The sequence below is a fragment of the Mirounga leonina genome, unplaced genomic scaffold, assembly GCF_011800145.1.
Source record: "Mirounga leonina isolate KUSES-001 unplaced genomic scaffold, KU_Mleo_1.0 Mir_94, whole genome shotgun sequence".
In the NCBI taxonomy this organism is placed as follows: Eukaryota; Metazoa; Chordata; class Mammalia; order Carnivora; family Phocidae; genus Mirounga; species Mirounga leonina.
The window spans coordinates 517,773-539,029 of record NW_023270855.1 but is presented as its reverse complement, the minus strand read 5'-3'; the positions used below and the strand labels follow the sequence as shown (position 1 = coordinate 539,029).

General features: G+C 48.4%; 2 protein-coding genes across 2 annotated transcripts in view; one reads left to right on the top strand and one right to left on the bottom strand.

Annotated features, from left to right (window-relative positions):
* The window catches only part of ZXDC (ZXD family zinc finger C), a 41,591-nt gene extending 32,934 nt beyond the window's left edge, over positions 1-8,657 (top strand). Inside the window, exons 8-10 of the mRNA XM_034997351.1 lie at positions 2,816-2,985; positions 5,113-5,214; positions 6,973-8,657. Of these exons, the coding sequence (XP_034853242.1) occupies positions 2,816-2,985; positions 5,113-5,214; positions 6,973-7,059 (359 nt within the window). The 3' untranslated portion in view covers positions 7,060-8,657. The remainder of the gene's footprint in view (positions 1-2,815; positions 2,986-5,112; positions 5,215-6,972) is intronic.
* Positions 8,658-9,030: 373 nt separating this feature from the next.
* Positions 9,031-21,257, bottom strand: part of CFAP100 (cilia and flagella associated protein 100) — a 51,447-nt gene continuing 39,220 nt past the window's right edge. The window contains exons 14-17 of the mRNA XM_034997353.1: positions 12,339-12,474; positions 11,122-11,327; positions 10,024-10,117; positions 9,031-9,144 (exon numbers count right to left, since the gene is read on the bottom strand). Coding sequence (XP_034853244.1) covers positions 9,031-9,144; positions 10,024-10,117; positions 11,122-11,327; positions 12,339-12,474 — 550 coding nt within the window. The remainder of the gene's footprint in view (positions 9,145-10,023; positions 10,118-11,121; positions 11,328-12,338; positions 12,475-21,257) is intronic.

Here is a 21,257-nt window from a genome sequence, read left to right as displayed (position 1 = left end):
ACTTTTTCAGCAGTGTATACTATTTTTTATGGAAACCTATAATGCTGCTCTCTGGCAAAATTAAGTGGGTTCTATTTCTGATTTTGATCACATGATTTGTACTTAATTTCCCCGTCGTTTATAGCATACGTGCTAGCACACATGTAGTGAAGGGGCACAAGGCTTTGACCATTCTTGCTTCATGGGTAACAGAGAGTATGATCTACACGGCTTTCATTGAATCATTATGAAATAAATGAGAAATGGCTCAGAATGATCATTTTTATCTTACAAAGCTAGATAATAAGCATTAGATATACATATTTAAATCCTGCTTTTATAAAAGTAGCTTAAAAAGATACATTACTTGATGCTTTCCTTAGTTGATCTCATAGTGGTTTCCATAATATACCTTGAACCATGTTTCAGTATGTTCATTTGAACTGAAAAATGAAATTGGACCTTTCGTGGGGAAGAAGCGCCGTCCTAACATACAGACTGCCCATGCTGTGTGGGCTCTGTGGCACGGTTCCCCCTAAGCTGCAGCTCAAAGTGCTGTAGTTGTGATGAAATGACATTTAAAGCACACGAGCATTTGCTTGTGCTCTCTCTGACAAATGAATGAATAAAATCTTAAAAAAAAAATCCTCAAAAAAAAAAATAAATTATTTTTTTAATTGGCAAAAAGGTATGAGCTCCATGTCTGAGTCTAGCAATGAGTAGTACTGACCCACAGCCCCACGAGCCTCCTGGAAAACAGGCAGTCCCACTGTTCTCCATGCATTCTCCGTACAGTGTTGCTTTTGATATTTCATTATTATCAAAGTTTCTAATAGGTTTTGTTATTCTGGTTGGGTTTGCATTACTAATAATTGCAACAGTAACTTGATTTTTCACATGAAGATTTCAACCCCTAGAAAAGATATTTTTTAAAACTAGAATTTTAATTTATGTACATGTTTTTATCACAGGGAAATATGTAGGGTAATAAAAGACTTCAAAGCATAACAACACATTCAGGTAAAGAGCCAGAGTTGAGCGGAGTAGCGTGCATGTTCAGGGAGAATAGCAAGTGACGTGGAGTTTCTTACTGTTAAAGAAGAGTGAGCGGATCCCGGACCCTAGCCCCTCACCTTGCTTGCTCACCCTAGTCCTAGCCCTGGTCTGCTGTCCTGAAGCTGCAGAGCGCTGGGGAGAAGCATGGACGACAGCCAGAGCTAATCCATCTCAGGAGGGGACTGGGGTCCCTGAGGCAGAGAAGCTGGCAGACGTACTCAAAGCTATAATGGAACTACGTTTCCCTGCAGTGAAGGGGATACCGAATGTGCTCCCTGGAAAACCGAGACTTGCCGCCGAGGTGAAGAACCCCTCAGGCGCCCAGGAAGGAAGTAGCAGGCTGTGGCCTGGCACCACGGCTTACAGCGCCCCCCAGAGCGGAGTCTGTCAAGTGCCGAGGGTTAAGGAGCCGTGACCCCAGGGTTTCATGGCAGCCAGGCTCTCCGGTGCGTGCTGCGGCCGCAGACAGCCCTGCGTGTGAGTGCTCTTAAGCCCTCACTATGTGAGCCCTGCTATTAAGGGGAGACGCCGCGAGGGCGATGGGCAGGAGCAAGCGGGCAGCGGCGCGGGGCGCACACGGAACACAGCGCACAGCTCGGGAGCGGGGACCTCTAGGCCGGTGTTGGCATCAAGACCGAAGGTGAACTTGCTGTAACAGAGGTGGCTCGTCCTGTGTGTCAGAACCAACCATTCCTGCTTAAAATGGAAACTTCGAGTACAAAAACCTACACAAAGAATGCAGCCTCTCTTTTCCCTTTAACGTTAGGTCATTAGATACTTTCACGAAGACGTATTTTCTAGAAGTTCAGCACATCCTTCAGTTTCACTTGTTCCTTTTCATTTTATTCAACAAAAATCAAATGCTTTTATTCAACAAAAATCAAATGCTTTTATTCTCGTCAACTTGTATAATGTTCACTGTAAAATTGTCTTTATGAAGTCATTCACGTATGCATCTCCCGGGCTTTCTGGACACAGCTGTCACAGCACCTGAAATTCCCTGGCACTTACTAGGACCCAGGCACTGTTCTAAACTTGCGTCACATATCTACTTAATCCTTCCAAAACTTTGAGGTAGGGAGTATTGTTCCCATTTCACGGGGAGGGAACACTGAGGCCAGAACTTAGATTGCTTGTCCAAGGTCAGGTAGCAGAGTCAGGGGTGGAGCCAGGATTTGAATCCAGGCCACTGGTCTTTGGGATTTCGTGCTGCTCACAAACCACGTGACTGTCAGAGAAACCCTTTCTGGGTGTCCAGATTGTTTGTTTCTTCTTTGTACTTCGTTATTTTAGAAAGCATATTTTTATGAAATCAACGAAGCGATGACTTTTGAAGAGGAAGCTGGACAGAAAACAGCCTGAAGGATTTGGCAGCTTATTTAAGCACACGCCGAGGGGCCCAAGGGTGGGATGTGTTGGCCGGTTTCCTTCCCTTGTTCCTTTTCTGCGATTGTGCAGCTCTGCCTGGTAGTTGTGCTCCATGGTGTTGGGGATCTCCTGTGTGCCTCCCATTCTTGGGGTTGCAGGGTAAGGAGGAGCCTCTGCCCCCGTGAAATGGGCACCCGGGGTCTGATCGCTGAATGTCCAGAAGACACGTAGGTAAGTTTGCTACGCTTTCTAATCAAAATCTTGTTTTTTTCCACCTCTTAAGCCCGTGACTCTCCCTGTTGACTAGTTTGAAGTCTGCAGGGCTGTACACAGTGACGGTGGGGAGGCTGTGTCCCAAGTGTGGCCTCGGTGAGGCATGGTACACGGCATGTGTTGGTTTGTTTCATCGCAGGAGCCTCGGGGTCCGCTCAGAGGACAATGAAAGATGGCAAGGTCAGTCCTACTCACTTCCACACAAGCCAGACTGGCTGGTTGTGTGGGAACCTTGTGGTGCCTAGCGGAGGTCTGCCAGGACCAGCTCCGGCGGCCGGCGTGCAGTGCGTTCAGGTCCAGCTACTGCAGGTAAGAGCCAGCAAGCCCAAAGGACGCTGGTCATGGGGCGGGAGCTGGGGGCTAGGCTTCGGGCCGCGTCTCCCTGAGCCTTCACCCCTCCAGTACTCTTCCTCTTGGGAACTGCCCCCCAACCTGCTTCTGACCATCCCAAGTCCGGGATGATGTCTCTGTCACCCCAGCTCCTTCCTTCCTCCCACCCTCTCCTGCTCTATTTGTCCGAGCTTTCGTCTTTACTAGGATTGACACTTCCGTGTCCCCATGCCCCCTGTGTCTGGTGCCCCGTGAAGTGGAGGTGCCGGGCCCCGCTCCGGCCTCAGGCTGTTCAGGCTGCCCACGTGAGCCACGGGATGCCTCTCACGGCCCCGCCCCTCCCCAGACCCCAGGGCTCGTTTCAGGGCAGGGGTGAAGGGGTTTGCTCACACGGCTTGGCAGTCCTGTGTCTGGGGAGCGCTCGCAGTGCAGCCGAGGATATAGCCTTTACGTGTTAAAGATGCTGGCTCCCCCCGCCCTTCTCTACAAGATGAGCCCCTCGCAGGCAGGCCAGCCACCTCCTAGACTGTTCCCTGGGGCTCAGCAGATGCGTGCAGCTGGCAGCCACTCCCTGAGCTCGCTCACCAGACACATTGACCACAGCTTTGTGTGCGCTTTTGTTTGCAGTCTCATTTTTGAGGGGCCGGAAGAGGGACAATAAATTAGGACTGTTTGGGGAGAGAAGAAGTGTAGAAACTGAGGATATGTAGCTCTGACCTGGCCTGATCACATGTCACCTCTTCCCTGAGCATCTCCTGGGGCCATAGTGTACCATGTACGTGGGAAGGCACAGAGATATCCGAGGACTTCTGAGTGCCGAGCTGACTCCGAAGAGGAGGGTGGCCAGATCCTTGGGGTCTGCAGTGCTGGGAGAGCCTCATCGAGGAGACAGGACCGAGCTGGCTGTGAAGTCTGAAAGGGGTGGGGAGGGCCTGGGTAGAAGGGCTTGGGGAGGGCCAGGAAGATGGGGCCAGTGAGCAGCCTTGCTCTTACAGAAAACAAGAAGCTAATGTGAGCATTTGGTGGGGGTGGGGCCTAGGGAGACTGGTCTGCAGAGGTGAGCAGGAAAGCAGGTCTCTTCTTTCCAGGTGTGGGGCCAGGGGGTTGGAGCAGTAAAGAGGTCAGGGCTCTCCCAAGATGGGGGCTTGTGGAGGGTGGGGGTAGGGGCAGCAGAGCCCTTCTGAACGTGGTCACAGCCGGCAGGCGAGACGTGGGGAAGGCAGGACTGGAGGTTCTAACACGGGCACGTCAAGGAAGCTGGTACCCATGCAGAAAAGGTGCTCATCGGAAGGGGAGAACCTGCTATTTAAGAGACACCTAATTGAAGGCGTGAACTTTGAGGTGGAGAAAACTCACTTTTAATTTTCCACCTTTCCCTGACCAGTTAGTATTGTCTTGGGCAAGTTACTTAAGTACTTTGGGCCTCAGTTTTATTGTCTCTGAAGTGGGAATGATAGTGCTCAGCACAGAAGCTTCTTGACACTGGGGAAGGGCTGGGTGATGCTGATGCCTACGGTGGCACCGGGAGGCTAGTGGCGGCTGTGACCGCCGCGGGCTGGGTGTGCAGATGAAAGCTGAAGTGTTCGATGGTGTCCCTTTTCTTACTTGCATGATTATCAGGGGCCTAGGAGCTTCCCCCTCTCCAGAGACCTGTGATCTTTTGTCCCTTCCAGCTTGACCAGGGGTTGGGGCGGAGGTGGGCCTTCTCGTGCACCGTGAGGTGGCCACTGGAGAGCCAGAGGGCCCTCAACGAGGGCACCAGGAACCTCCGCCAGAGTTCAGGAACAGCCTACAGGAGGGAAATCGGGGCCTAGGCTGAGGGGAGGTATTGCGTGTGGGGGAGTTCGAGGGAAAGGGCCTGGGAGTGGGGAGCAGCCAGATGGCAGGTGGTGTGGGCCTCAAGCTGGGAACAAAGTGAGAGACTGAGGACCAGGAGGAGGGGTAAACAGCCCCCAGCCCCTGATTCCAGTGACTGCTGAGTCCTCACGCCTCACCTGGCTCCCCGCCTGGAATCCAGAGGGTGTGTTTCAGAGTAACGAGCACTCCTCAGGCCAAGGTGAGAAATGTGCTGTGCTTGGTAAATGAAACATGCCATTGCCTCCCCAGGACGACCCCTCAGGTGAAGCAGCCTCGCCATTGGTTCTCAGCCCGCAGCCTTCTGCCCTTCACCCCGTGTTCGCTGTTGATTTGCCCGTCTATGTCCTCCAGGTCTGGACGCCTTACAGCTCTTTGGGTTTGTTAGTAGGACTGTCATGATGCTTTTGGCTTTCTGAGGCTTGTCACTGAGGTGGGGCTCAAGTGGAGACTCATTGGGTTGGTTGCCAGGATGTTTTGCTGCTTTCTAGAAAAGGTTTTGGGTAAATGACCCAGAAATAAAAGACCAAGAATAAAGCTCAGATTTGCTCCCCATTGTAGCTCCTACTTATGAATCAGGTGAAATTTAATACACTCTTCAAATATTTTATATTTAGAAATTCTAGCCACGGGACACCTGGGTGGTTCAGTCAGTTAAGTGTCTGCCTTCAGCTCAGGTCGTGATCTCAGGGTCCTGGGCTTGAGTCCCACATCAGGCTCCCTGCTCAGTGGGGAGCCTGCTTCTTCCTCTCCCTCTGCCACTTCCCCCTGCTTGTGCTGTCTGACAAGCAAAATCTTTAAAAAATAAAATGCTCTTTGAAATATATATAAAAAAATTCTAGTCACTTTCTCCTGTGGGTAATAGGCTGGCCATTTTTTTTTTTTTTTTAAGATTTTATTTATTTATATGACAGAGAGAGACAGCAAGAACAGGAACACAAGCAGGGGGAGTGGGAGAGGGAGAAGCAGGCCTCCCGCTGAGCAGGGAGCCCGACGCGGAGCTCGATCCCAGGACCCTGGGATCATGACCTGAGCCGAAGGCAGACGCTTAACGACTGAGCCACCCAGGCGCCCGCCAGTTTTTGTTTTTAAAGCTTTATTTATTTGGGGCAGGAGGCAGGGGCAGAGGGAGAGGGAGAGGCAGAGAAACCCAAGAAGACTCTGCACTGATCGCAGAGCTCGACACGGGGCTCAGTCTCACAACCCTGAGATCAGACCTGAGTCAAAACCAAGAGTCGGCGCCCCTAGGCCAGCCAAGTTTTTAACCTATGGGAAAACAGACCCAGGAAATTTAGTTTGCTTAAGTAAGCAGATAAACCAAATATAGGTGGCAATGGGTAATTTAGATTTGGCTATAAAATAATAAAGTAGATAGCTTATCAAATTTCTAACAGTTCAGCCTTGAATATATTTTTTTTAAATCCCTACACATAGTAATTTTAGTTTTCTTGTATTCAAATTAGGCTGTTCAACGTTTTCCTTAAAACGTCAAAAATAAATATCAAGTAAAGTGCTGGTAGACAGAGGGGTGGGTGGGGCTCACAGATGGCTGGAGCAGGGGCTCCTTCAAATGCAGTTTGGGAACGTGCATTCAGAAAACCTCACGGATGTCGACTCCATTCTGCCTGGTATTCCCACTCATGAGATCGTTCTTAAAGAAATCTGGTGGTGTACAAATAACTGGCTAAAAAGTGTTCGCCATCGCCTTGAATCTAATGCTGTGGGGGTGTTCTTCTAGCAGAAGGAGGTGGCTTAGGTGGGCGGGGGCGTAGCCGCTGATGCTGCCCACAGGCGGTCAGGAACTGGGAGAGGCGCTTCCTCATACCGAACGGGGAAAGGGTTATGAATTAAACAAGGACAGTCACATTTCTGAGGAGACCTGCAACACAGTATCATTAAGTTCACTTTGCCTTCTTTTTGTTTATAGGAAAGTTTCTTTCTTCAAGGAACATATGTGAAAATAAGGGGAAAACAAGTTCGCTTTAGGAAAGTGAGAGGTGCCCTGCGGGTTTTGATGCTGGTGTGTGCGGCCGCGGTGCTGCCTTCTGGGAGGTGGTCCTGCGCCGCCCGAGCCCCCAGCTCTGCTGCTCACGACTCTGCTTGGTTTTTCAGGAGGTGCTTCCTACAGCTGGAGGGGCTCCCGGGCCGGAGGAGGTGCAGTGTGCAGGGAGCACCATCAACCTTCGGGACCTGCAGTGACAGCGACCCTCTGCCCCGGGGACAGTCTGTGGCCCCCGGACTCTGTTTCGTGGTCTTATAGGCCTGGGGGGGACCCCACTGGGTTTAAGCTCAGGAGGCTAGCTGAGTTCCTCGGAGACTTTTGGGCATGTTTCTCAAAAATGTTTTTCTTACACTTTATCAGGAACCAGTTTGGGGCAGCATTCGTTGAAATCGCCTTACATGAACGTGAGGCAAGGACTGCCCTCAGGGCAAAGGCACAGGCCTTTTCCGGACTTGGCGGTGCGCAGACATCCCTTGTCCCGTTTGATCTAAGCCATGGAGCCCCTGCTGTATTAGAAAAACAGACTTAGGCAGGAAGTAGGGTAGAGTATGGATTCTTTAGTCAAATAGGACTTCAACTGTAGTAAAAGCAAATGGGATCTTTCACCTTCCGTGTTTTAGCGTTTGGCCTGAGAGAGATCTAGAAACTGTTTCCCCTTTCTGAGAGCTGTTTCCCAGCCCCTTGGGTGGTGGTTGTGGTTGGGCTGATTCTGTCACCCCATAGGGCAGAAGTGATCCTATTGTCTTAGTGAAGCCAAATTCGAATCCCTGTTTTGGCAGAGCAGGCAGGCAGCTCGTATGAGGGGAAGGAGATGGGAGTGCAGAGGGGGACACTGGGGCCCTGGTAGCGAGCCCTCCACAGAGAGGCCAAATTTGAAGCTCCTAATTTGGGGATGCTAGAGGTAAAACTTTACATTTTTCTAACTTCTGCATTTGGGCGTTCATGTTTAATAATAATTTGTCCAGGTTCTACAGTCAGGGCCTGAGTACTCTGCGCTACGTGTAGGACAGTGAGAGTGGCTTGTACATGCTCGTCGTGGCTGCAGACGTGCAGGTACTGTGTCACCGTGTATTTTCGCAGAGCACGGTCGGTCCTGCACAGGAGGCGAGCGGATAACCTCGCACGTGTTTGTTTGTTGGCGAGACGGGCCACACGGTCACTCAGAAATGCTGTTGTTCGCCTTGTGCCTTTGAGGCTTATGTTGATTCAGATGCTGTTTTTGTTCTTGGACTTGGAATTGTCCAAACTCTGCCTGTTCTATGTTTCTTCATTTCTTGAGTTTTTGGCCTTGGGCTTTTGGAAATGACCCCAGCATTCGGTGGTGAGTCCTCTCTCTTTCCTGCTCTGAGGTGCTGTCTGTCCAGGGTGCTTCTCTACCCAGAGGAACTCGGTCTCCATTTATAAACAGTTTTTACCCACAGAACTCTGTGCTGCATCACAGACTAAAGTTTTGTGTCCACCTGGCCCCTCCGCCTCCAGGTCTCCCAGCCTCCCTACACCAGGAGCCAGTCCGCCTGCCAGGGTGACCGTGGGGGCCGGGTGGCCTGGTGGCCACACTGCACTGTCCTGATGGGAGGAGGGGCCGGGCCAGGGAATGATCTCTCTGGGTTGGGTCGCTGGAACTTTCCTCGGAACGTCCCCTGGGAATGTCCACCACCATGATGTGATTGGTACTGGCTGTCAGTTTTCTGGGCACTGGGTTCCCTGGTGGCGTGGGCCCAACTTGTAGTACAAATGAATAAAAGTTTTTGTATAGTCATGTGATGACGGTGTCGCTTGGCTTTACTTCACGGAAGTGTGTGTAGTGTGGGCGTCATGTTTTGTGTTCAGTCAGTAGTGAGAACTCTCTCATCCGCCTATAACTTGCTGCCTCCTTTTCTTGTGGAATTGGCCTTCGTGTCTCAAAGCAGCCACCTTACCTGAGGGCCAGGATGGGCTCCTTCCTCGAGCATGGGCTTGGGGTTCAGGGATTAGAGGGCAGGGTGTGGATGTTGGAACCAGCCTGCTTCCTTAAACGGGCCATCGGGCCACCAATGAGGGGGAGTTTATTTCACGCGAGTACGGAAATGTACAGTGGGAGGCCGGGAGGGGCATGGGGACATGGTGACAGCCGCCACGGGCCAGCTCACTCGGCCCCTGCTTCCTGCTGTGTCCTCGGCGCCGGAAGCCTAGGTGAAGAACAGCAGCTCCTCCTCCTTGTCCTTGTCTACCACCACGTGCTCAGGCTCCTCCTTTGCTTTGAGAGCTGGGGGCCGGGAGCGACTCACCAGTCTCCTGCCCCTCTGCAGAGCAAGCGGACTCTGTGAGCTGTGCCTGGAAGCTGGTGAGCTGGGGCTGTGGGGCCCAGGGGACGTCCCGGCCTCCCCTGTCAGCCCGCGGGCTCAGGGCTGGAGCTGCCCTGAAATGACTCGGGAGGGAGTCTCCCCAGCATTTCCAGAGCCTGTTCCCTGGGCTGTGGGCCCCTAGATGGATGTGTGTTGTGGCGCGCAGCTGGAAACACGGGGAAGTACCCGGCTAAACAGGGAGCCCACTTCCTTCGCTCCAGGGATTTAAGGGGAGACCCTACGGTGTGTGCCGTCCCCGTGGGACAGCGTGGAGAGCGCTGCTCTATTCAGAGAGCAGCCCCGCAGCCTAATCTGTCTGCCAGGGGCTGAATCCAGGCTCGGGCCTGCTTTAGGGAGCACACCTGCTGCCAAGGCCAGAAGGAAGTGACTGTTCTAGCCTGTTCCCTGGGGGGGCGGTCAGGGGGAGCACTAGTGATGGGTGATGAGCCGGAGTGATGGGGTCTGGCTGGGGTGTCAGTGGTATGGTGGGACCCTGCGGGGGCTGAGCTGCACCCTGCGGAGGCTGGGAGGATGCTAGCCAGGTCAGTCACCCACTGGGAGTGCGTGTGCAGGAGGGCAGGCAGACCCAGGGGAGGACCAGCAGAGGAAGCAGGTCCTGAGGGGTAGCAGGGCTGGCGGGCTAGGAACAGGAGACCCTGCTCTATCCTGGCCTTACTCGGATGGCCCCATCTTTCTTTCCCCCAGCACCTCAGCAATTAGCACCTGCAAGGGGGGTGAACCGGGCTTGGCTGCAGGCCCCCAGCCCCTCCCAGCCCCACTGTGCCTGGTCATGGGGCCCTTCCCCAGCCAGTGACTCCCCGGGGCCACCCTGCCCACCTTCTTCTTGATCTCAGCCTGGGCCCGGGCCTGGGCCCGCTGCAGACGCTCCTCCTGCAGCCGCTTCTGCATCAAGACCTTCTCTTCCCGGAGTCTGGGTGCCAGGGGTAGCACAAGACGGATTAAAGACTGGAGGCACCTGGGGAAGCTCCCAGATCCCCTTCCCAGTTCCTCATGTGCAGCCATCAGGCCATGGCCCTCCCTGTAGGAGAAAACTCCCCTCTCCTCTCCACCCTTCCCTGCCAGGCCAGGTTGGCTTCTGCTCTTGTTCTTGGGGGTTCCCAGCTCAGCTCCATCAGCTCCTACCCCTTGGAGGCCCACGTTCCTTGGTCCCCATCCCTGGTCACTGGTCGCCCTGTGTGTCTTCTGGTCATCAAACCTTTGCCCAGTACCTGCTCCCACCCGGGTGTAGGACAGGCGACACAGAGGAAGAGCCCCTGTGCTTGTGGGAGAGGCAAATGGCTCTTTGCAGATGTCTCAGGGCCCTGCATGGAGTGAACTGGGCAGCCCCCAGGTCAGAGGAGCCAGTGGGTCTGTGGGGAGCTCCCTGGGCCTCCCCTAGGAGGATGGGTCCATGCTGCCTGTGTCCAGCATTCTGACACTGCCAAGTGTTCCTGCCTGCCTCTGCCATGAAACTGGGCTTCCTCAGCTTCTCCCCGAGTTTGCATCATCCCTCCCCTGGGCTCTGGCAGTGCCAGTCTCTCCCTCTCCAATCCAGCAGGGAAAATGGCCATCGATGTCCCTTGTCCTTGGGGTGAGGCCATGCTGTCTCACCCTCACTTTGGCTCCTGGGGTCCCTGAGTCCACATCATCCCTCCCTCCAGGAGAGGGGCTGCCCTCCCTGGGGCTAAGTTTGGTGCCCTCTCTGGAAGACCCCTGGCTTTGTCTCAGCATGGAGCACCAGGGTCCTGTCTTCCTTGGTTTGGGAGCTCTTTGAGGACAGGTCTGTGTCTGACCTCGCCCTCGGGCCCAGCCTGGGCCAGCCCAAGCAGGAGCAGGGCTGTGGAGGGCGTCCTCGCCCTCAGGGCCCTCCCTACTGCGTAAGGCGTGAGGCGCCCTTTAGACCACGCGGGGTCAGGCAGGGGCCTGGGCTCTCACCTCATGCGGCGCTCCTTCTCCTTGGCCTTCTCGGCCTCCTCGATCTTGATCTGGGGTACGCGCTCCAGGTTCTCAAGCAGCTCATGCAGGTGGTGCTCAATGACGGTCAGCATGTGCACGGTGCCCAGGTTGGACTCCTGCTGGGTGCCAATGCAGTGCTGGTAGACATCCAGCACCTTGCGGTTCAGGCTTGCCAGCAGCTTGTCCTGCGAGGGAGGCAGGCCGGCAGAGGGGTCACATGGGCCTCTGGCCGCACCCAGTGCCCTTGCCGTGATGTGGCTGACCTCCCTGAACCCTGCCCAGCACACTCAGCAAGCATGGGAAAAGCAGCTTGGACACTTGGATTTTTCTTGACCAGAGCTGCCCTTGCCCTCCTGTGGTCAGCCAGACCCAGGGTTCCAGCCACCACTGGGGCTCTACCCCAGCTGCCTTGGTGTGTCCATGGGGCCCAGTCACCTCCTCCGGGGCCCTGTTCTGCCCCTGCACTGACCTCAGCTCCCCACAGGACCCTGTCCTGTGAGCTGCTTTCTGTGTGGCCCAGGGCAGATGAACTCCCCTCTCTGAGCCTGTTCTGACATTCAGAAAGCTAACACTCCCTACCACATGGAGTGGGCATGAGGATTGCATGAGGAACAGCAGACAGACAGGCTCAGGTCAGGAGTGGGGCACAGCCAGCGCCCAGTGAGTCTGTCTGTCTGACAGGCGGCGGGTGCGCCAGCCTGCGTGTTGTGGCGTCCTACGTACCTGGCCCGGCCTGGCACACAGTAGGTGCTCAACAGTAGTTTGAATGAATTAGGAAGCTGGGACCGTACCTATGGCCCCGAGGGCACTGTCAGGAAGGGTGCGCACTGCACCCTGGAACATTCCTGGCCCTCTGTGCCCTCAGAATTCTCTCACTCTTTCAGGCTGTCTTGGGGACATGCCTTTTCCTCCTGGCAGGGTCACCTTCAGACACTTTGTGTTGAAGAAACAGATGTATTTGCTGAATGAAAGAAGGAAGGAAAGGAGGGGGTGTGCTGGGCAGCTGAACGGCCAAGGGGCATAAATACACAGGGTGGCTCCAGTTTGGGGACCAAGGGCCTTCTCCAGCCAGTGCCCTTCAGTCAGGCCTACAGAGCCTGGAAGGTGGTAGGGGGCACTGGGTGCTCCCACATGTGCTCTTATCACCCTCACTCCCTCCATGCCCGCTGCCCACTGGCTGCTGATTGGGGGCCTACCTCCTGATCACCCTTGTACTCGCCGAAGTGGAAGACTCGGGCTTTGAGCTCCAGCTCGGCAGCCATCTCCTCCTCCTTGGTGATGGACATCATCAGTGTGGTGACCCACTGCTTCAGCTGGTTGACCTCCCTGTCCCTGGATGGGGGACGGGCAGGGCCCTGCCCACTCAGTGCAGCTCTGGGCACTTCACCTCTCTGAGCCTTACTGCCCCGCCACTGTCCTGAGGGCTAAGGGGCCATGACTGCAAAGTGTCTGCGTGCCCAGGGGCCAGAGATGCTGCTGAGATGCAGGACTAAGATTTAAGATCTTTAAAAATCAACACTACAAAAAAATAAGTAACAGCTTTATTGAGGTATAATTCACACACCTATAAAATTCTTTTAAAATGCACAATTCAGGGGGCGCCTGGGTGACTCAGTCCGTTAAGCATCAGACTCTTGATTTTGGCTCAGGTCATGATCTCAGGGTCATAAGATCAAGCCCTGCATCGGGCTCCATGCTTAGTGCGGAGTCTGCTTGGGATTCTCTCCCTCTCCCTCTGCCCCTCCCCCTGCTCGTGTGCTCTTTCTCTCTTAAATAAATAAGTAAAAAAAAAAAGTACAGTTCAGTAGTTGTCAGGATATTTACACAAATACACAACCATCGCTATCATCTCGTTTTAGAATATTTTCATCATCCAGAGAAACCCGGTCCCCATTAGTAGTCACTCCCCATCCTTCCCTTTCCCCCCATTGTGTGTCTCTCCTGGACATTTCATAATTGTGGAGCCATATAGTGGTGGCCTTTGTGTCTGGTTCCTTCATTCTGCAGAATGTTTTCAAGGTCCGTCCATGTTACGGCATGTGTCAGAACTCCATGCTTTTTTAGGACTGTGTGACAGTCCCCTGTGTTGATGGACCATACTTTGTCGAAATGGACAAAGTGGACAAAAATGGTCGATCCTACCTTTTGACTCTTGGGAATTATGCTGCTGTGAACATTCATAGACAGGTTTCTGTGAGGACATGTTTTCAGTTTTCTTGGACATATATTTATTTTTTTAAAAGATTTTATTTCTTAGCACACAAGCGGGGGGGACGGGCAGAGGGAGAGGGAGAAGCAGGCTCCCCACTGAGCAGGGAGCCCGATGAGGGACTCGATCCCAGGACCTTGGGATCATGACCTGAGCTGAAGGCAGCTGCTTAACCAACTGAGTCACCCAGGTGCCCTTGGGCATATATTTAGAAATAGAATTCCAACAACCAACTTTTAAGTGAAATAATAAACTTGAAAATAATACTAAATAAAAATCTTTCACAATAATGGCAGACACTGACCATCATCTGTTGGGATTTCCCGAGCAGGAATCCCTGTTCTTAGGGCTGGCATGGTCCACCCAGTGTGGGCAGCTACATCTGGTCACTCCACTTGGGAGGCCCAGAGGGGCCCTGCCACCCCCATGGTGATTCTGTGGCTCTTCCTGCATTTGTTGCTAGAACCCACTGACATTTTCCCAACCCTAAGCAAAGCATCATGGGCTGCTGCTCCTTTGTCCACTGTGGGTCCCATGGCCTGTCACGTGCACAGGGGTGCAGGCCACCCCCCGCTCCAGGAACCCTCCAGGCTACACTCCCCTGGCTTTGGGGTGGAGGGCTGAGACCAGAAGCTTGTGAATATGATGGGGGCTGAGGTGGGTGGCCAGAGAGACCACATGCAGCTCACACACAGCCCACCTGCCCAGGTGCTGGTGGGGCTCATGCAGGTCACCTGGGATGACAGCAGAGAGCACTTCCTGGGTGTCAGGACCAACTTCCCTCGAACCACATGTGCCCATTGTAGGGGCAGGTACGTTTAGGGTCAGTGGTACTCATCCCAAAGGATACATGATTGCATTCAGTTTTAACCTTTTTTTTTTTTTTAATACTTCCTTCACTTTCATTCCCTTAGCTGGTCAGTGTGATCCTACAGCTGGTGCAGTGCTGCTTTGCTTTTGCCCTCCTTTGCTATATGGATGTGGTGGTGCTGGTGGTGGTGGAGAGCTTTCGTTGTTGTTCTATTTCTTATCAGGGTAACTGGGGTAAAAAGATACCCTTTCCCTACTAGTTCTCTTTAGATGTAAAATTGTTGGGTCACAATATTTTCTCCTCAACTAGATCTCGTCAATTTATGGGAATGCAAAATCATGAGGGACGTATTGCTCAGCATTGATCCTCAGGCTAGCCTGCATATCACCTGTGTGTTTGTCAGAAATGCGGATTCTAGGGGGGATTCCAGTGCACACAGAGTCTAAGGAGCACTTCAGTGCTGGAAAAGTGACATGGTTTCTTCAACAACTGGACTGCAGGAGGACAACAAGATGGAGAGGAAACCTATAGAGCAAAAAGGATTTAACAACACAACCAATTGCAGAGCATGATCTAATTTGGATTCTAATTCAAACTAAGTTTAAAAACTCCAATCACTTATGGATTATGGATATTTAATATTAAGGATTACTGGTTTTTCTAAATGTGATGATGGTATTGTGATTATGTTAAAGAATCCATATCTTTTTAGAGATATCGACTGGCATATTTACAGATGAAATGATACATGCCTGGAATTTGCTTTGAAATAACATGGAAGATGGAGAATTTGGTGGGGTCTAGGTAAAAGGAGATTGGCTATGAGTTGATCACTGCTGAAGCTGGTGATGGGACCTGGGGACTCATGATACTATTCTCTCTACTTTTGTACATTTATATGTATGAAATTTTCTTAGAGCTGTTGGGCTGAATTGCAGAAGTTATAACAAGTTTTTGAAAGGTAACAAGATGATCCCTTCATAAATACCTGGGGACATATAGCCAGAAAGCTTACTAGACTGGTATTTAAAAAAAAAGGCAAACACCACCAAATAGGAATAAAGATCATTCAAAAGACCAAGCAAAAGAGAAAGAGTTACCATATTCCTGCAGAAATAGCAGCAAAAAGAACAAAAATTAAAAATTTTGACACAGAGAAAGATGGCAGAGTAGGAGCACCATGCATCTGTCTCCCCCACTAGATAATGATTGCACTGGCAGAACCTGTCTGATACAGCCATTTTAGAACTCTGGAGTCTATTGAAAGCTTGCAATTTCCAGGGGGAAGGCTTGGACAGTAATTGTGGTTAATTTCCACCCATTTTAGCTCTAAGCATAGTAACACTTACCCAGCCATCACTCCCAGCCACGTGGCAGGCAGCTGTTCAGATTTTCTGGAGCAACTAGCACACAGCCTGTTGGAACTAGGGTGGGCAAAAAAGGACCTTGTCCTCCAAATGTTGGAGATCTGATCCCTGATTGGTGCTTCTGACCACAGGGGTACAGACAAATAGGCAGGTGGCCATTGTTTCATCTCCCCTCACTGTTGCAAGCCACCTCCTCTTCTCACCCCCACTTGTCTTCCAGGGGATTTAAAGGGCCAGTGCTTTTTCCTCCCTTCATTTTTTGCTTTTTCCCCCTGGGAGAGCTAGACCTTAAAGACCAAGGACATGCAAAAACAACAACATATGGGAAGAATTAGTGACCATGCATGCCCAAGGAAAGTCTCAGAAAAGACCTAAGTTTACACTGCAGGATGATTCTTAACACAGAGACAGGCCACAAGATTCATATAAACAAAGACAATACACAATGGAATAGAAAAATGAAAAATTCACTAAAGGGATTCAAAGGCTGATCTGAGCAGGGAGAAGAAAGGATCAGTGATCTTGAAGATAGGACAATGGAAACTATCAAGGCTGAAGAACAGAAAGAAAAAGATTGAAAATAGTGAACAGACCCTAAGGAATTAGTGGGACATCATAAGAAGACTAATATATGCATCATAGGAGTCCCAGAAGGAGAAGAGAAAAGGGGGCAGAGAGAAGATTTGAAGAATAATAAATGAAAGTTCCAAAATTGGATGAAAGACATGAATATAAACATCCAAGAAGCTCAGGGAACTCCAAGTAAGAGGAAATCAAAGAGCCCCACACTGAAACATTATTATAATCAAATATCACAGGATAATCAAAAGCCAAAGCCAGAGTATTTTAAAAGCTGCAAGAGAGAAGCAAATCATTACATACAGAGGATCTTCAATAAGATTATCAGCAGATTTCTCATTACAAACTTTGGTGGTCAGAAGACAGTGGGCTGATATAGTCAAAGTGCTCAGAGAAAAAAACTGTTAACCAAGAATTCTGTATCTGGCAAAACTGTCCTTTAAAAGTGAGGGAGAAGATAAGACATTCCCTGATGGCTGGGTGTAATACTGTACCATTTTATCATGTGTAACCACCACTATAGTCAAGATACAGAACTATTTCATCACCAGAAAGTTCTCCATCATGCTGTCCTTTTATAATTAACATTTAGCCTTCTATGGACACCCCTCCCCTCCAATCCCTAAGCCCTGGCAATCACTAATCTCTTCTTCAGCTCTATAATTTTATCATTTTAAATGGAATCATATAGGTAATGACTTTTGGGGATTCCCCCCAACTCAGCATAACTTCCTTGAGATCCATCCAAGTTGTTGTATGTAGCAGTTCCTTTTTATTAAGGAATTGTATTTCCTGGTATTTATGTACCACAGTTTCTGCAGCTATCCACCCATTGTAGGGCATTTTGATTATTTCCAGTTTTTGGCTATTATGAATAAAGCTTCTATGAACCAAAAAAATAAAAAATAAAAAAGACATTCCCCGATGAACAAAAGTGAAGGAGTTTGTTCTATGAGACCTGCCCTGCCAGAAATGCTCAGGGGAGTCCTGCATAGTGAAATGAAAGGAAATCAGACAGTAACTTAAAGCCCTATGACAGAGTAAAAATCTCAATAAAGGTATAATATGGGCAATTTTAAAAGCTAGTAAAAATGTATCACTGGTTTGTAACTGTACTCGTTTTCTACATGATTTAAGAGACTAATAATACATTTAAAAGAATTTTTAGTTTATATTTTAGGGCACACAGTGTATGGAGACCTAAGTTTGTGACATCAGCAACCAAACGGATGAAGATAGAACTGTAAGGGAGCAGAGTTATTAAAGTTAAGGTGGTATAGATTCAAATTTGAGTGTTAACAACTTTAGGATATTAAATATAATCCCCATGGTAACCACAAAGAAAACAGCTATAGAATATACACAAAAGGAAATGAGAGAAGAATTTAAACATTTCACTACAAACAATCAACTAAACACAAAGAAAACAGTATTGCAGGATATGAGGGACAAAAACTATAAGGCATACACTAAACAAAAAGTACAATGACAGAAGTCCTACCATATCATTAATTACTTTAAATGTAAATAGGCTAAACTCTCCAGTCAAAAGACTGAGACTGGCAGAATGGATAACACATGATTCAACTATATGCTGTCTACAAGAGCCTCACTTGAGATCCAAAGACGCAAATGGGTTGAAAGTGAAAGGATGGGGAAAGGTATTCCATGCAAATAGTAACCAAAAGAGAGAGCAAGGGTAGCAATACTAGGATCAGACAGAAAAATTTACCAGAGACAAAGAAGGACCTTATATATTAATAAATGTCCAATACAACAAGAAAATATAACAATTATAAACTTTTATGCACCTAATGATGGATTACCAAAATATATGAAGCCAAAACTTACAGATGGAAGGGAGAACTAATTCTGTAATAATAGTTAGAGACTTCAATATCCCCCTTGCAATAGTGGAAGACAGCAGACAGAAGATTAGGAAACAGAAGACACCTTAAGCATTGCAATACACCAACTAGATGTAATAGACACACACAGAAAACTCTACCCAACAACAGAAGCATACACTCTCAAGTGCAAATGGGGCATTTTTCAGGATGTCCCAAATATTAGGGCCACAAACTAAGTTTCAATAGATTTAAAAAAGATAGATATTATACAAACTTCTCTGTCAACAACTGGATGAAGTTAGGAATTGTTAACAAAACTGGAAAATTTCACAAAGTTGTAGAAATTAAAGAACACATTTTTTTAAAGATCTTATTTATTTATTTGACAGAGAGACACAGCAAGAGAGGGAACACAAGCAGGGGGAGTGGGAGAGGGAGAAGCAGGCTTCTCACGGAGCAGGGAGCCCAATGCAGGGCTCGATCCCAGGACTCTGGGATCATGACCTGAGCCGAAGGCAGATGCTTAATGACTGAGCCACTCAGGCACCCCTAAAGAACACATTTTTAAACAACCAATGGACCAAAGAAGAAATCATAAGGGAAATTAGAAAAAAATAGAGATGAAGAAAACTGAGAACACAACAGAGCAAAACTTATGGGACAAGTGGAGAATTTATGACAATAAAACTTACATTTAAAAAAGAGACCTCAAATTAACAACCCAACTTTACAACTTAAGGAATTTCTAGAAAAAGAACAAATTCAACCCGAAGCTAGTGGAAGGAAGGAATTAATAAAAAATTAGAGGAGTAAAACAAAATAGAGAATAGAAAACAGTTTTTCAAAAAGATCAATAAAATTGACAAACCCTTAGCTTAATGGACTAAGAAAAAAAAAAAAAAACAGAAGTTACTAAAATGACTACTGATCCTACAGAAATAAGAAGGATTAGGAGAGACTACTATCAACTGTGTGCCTCCAAACTGGACAACCTGGATAAAACTGACAAATTCCAAGAATCACAAAATCTACCAAGACTAAATCATGTAGGGGTGCCTGGGTGGCTCAGTCGGTTAAGTGTCTGCCTTCAGCTCAGGTCATGATCCCAGGGTCCTGGGATTGAATCCCATATCCGGCTCCCTGCTCAGCAGAGAGTCTGCTTCTCCCTCTCCCACTTCCCCTTCTCCCTAGTTCATGCTCTCTCTCTCTCTCTCACTCTCCCTCAAATAAATAAATAAAATCTTTTTTTTTAATTTTAAAAGATTTTATTTATTTTTTGACAGAGTGAGAGAGACAGTGAGAGAGGGAACACAAGCAGGGGGAGTGGGAGAGGGAGAAGCAGGCTTCCTGCAGAGCAGGGCGCCTGATGCAGGTCTTGATCCCAGGACCCTGGGATCATCACCTGAGCTGAAGGCAGATGCTTAACGACTGAGCCACCCAGATGCCCCAAATAAATAAAATCTTTTTTAAAAAAGACTAAATCATGTAGAAATAGAAAATCTGAATAGGCCTATGCCTAGTAAGATTGAATCAGTACTCAAAAATCTAATACTAAACCTTTTTAAACTTTTCCAAAATATTGAAGAGGAGGGAACACCTCCTAATTCATTATTTGAGAGCAGCATAACCATGATACCAAAAGCAGTCAAAGACACAAGAAAAGAAACTATAGACCAACCTCCCTTATGAACATTCATGCAAAAAAAATCAACAAATGCTCTGCTAGACACTGGCTGGCACTTAGGATTCTGGAGGAAACAGGTGACACACACTTATTAGCATATGGAATTCAGTCAAATACTAGAAGGATTATACTATACTTATATTAGAAGGATTAGTAGCAAGTGGGACTCATTCCTGGAATGCAAGGATGTATTATCAATCAGGGTAATACACCACATTAACAGAATGAAGGAAAAAGACCACATGATCATCTCAATTGGTACAGAAAAAGGATTTGACAAACATGATAAAACCCTCAGCAAAATAGGGATAGAAGGAAACTACCTCCATATAATAAAAGCTGTATATGAAAAGCCCACAGCAAACATCATACTTAGTGGTGAAAGACTGAAAGATTTTCCTCTAAGATCAGATGGTAAGGATGCCTGCATTCACCACTTGTATTCAACATAGTACTGGAAGTTCCAGCCAGAGTGATTAAGTAAGAAAAAGAAAAGGCATCCAAGTTGGAAAAGAAGAATAAAATTAGCTGTTTGCAGATGACATAATCTTCTATGAAGAAAACCCTAAAGACTACAACAAAGCTGTTAGAATTAAATGAATTCAGCAAAGTAGCAGGATACAAGTCAACAAAGTAAAAAAAAAAGCTGTTAGAATTAAATGAATTAAGCAAAGTAGCAGGATACAAAGTCAACAAAGTCAACAAAATGTAGTTCTATACATAAATAATGAAAACTCTGAAAAGGAAAATAAAAACAGTCCCATTTACAATAGCATCCAAACAATTCCATTTGCAATAGCAAACAAAGTTAAAAACAGAAATACTGTATGCTCCAGCAATTTATACTTTTGGGAATATACCCAGAGGAATTGAAAGCAGAGTATTGAAGAAGCATTTGCATACCCATGTTCACAGCAGCATTATTCACAATAGCTAAAATGTGGAAGCAACCCAAGTGTGCATGATGGATGAAAGGAGAAACAAAATGTCTAGAAATAAATGGAATATTATCTAACCTTAAAAAGGAAGGGAACTCTGACACATGCTACCACATGAATAAAACTTGAAGGCATTGTGGGAAATAAGCCAGTTATAAAAAGTCAAGTATTTTATGATCCCACTTCTTTGACGTACTTGGAGTAGTCAAAACCTTTAGGACAGAAAGCACAGTGGTGTTGCCAGGGACTGAGGGGCAGGAGAATGGAGAGGTATTAGTTACAGGGATAGGGTTTCAGTTTTACAAGGTGAAAAGCAGGGGGAGTGGGAGAGGGAGAAGCAGGCCTGCATCAGGCGCCCTGCTCAGCGGATCATGACCTGAGCTGAAGGCAGACACTTAGGTTTGGATGGTGGGGATGGCTGCACAACAACATAAAGGTACTTAGTACCACTGAACCAGACACAAGTGGTTAAGATGGTAAATTTTGTATTATGTGGATTTTATCACATTAAAAAAGGAAATAAAATGAAATAGAGACCCCTTTTGCCCCCATAAACTCAAAAGCGATGCTCTGCTAGACCCTGGTTGGCATTTAGCATCCTAGAGGAAACAGGTGATACATACTTAGCTCTGGTTCCTATATGGCTACCTGGCTTTTTTTTTTTTTTTTTTTTTTTT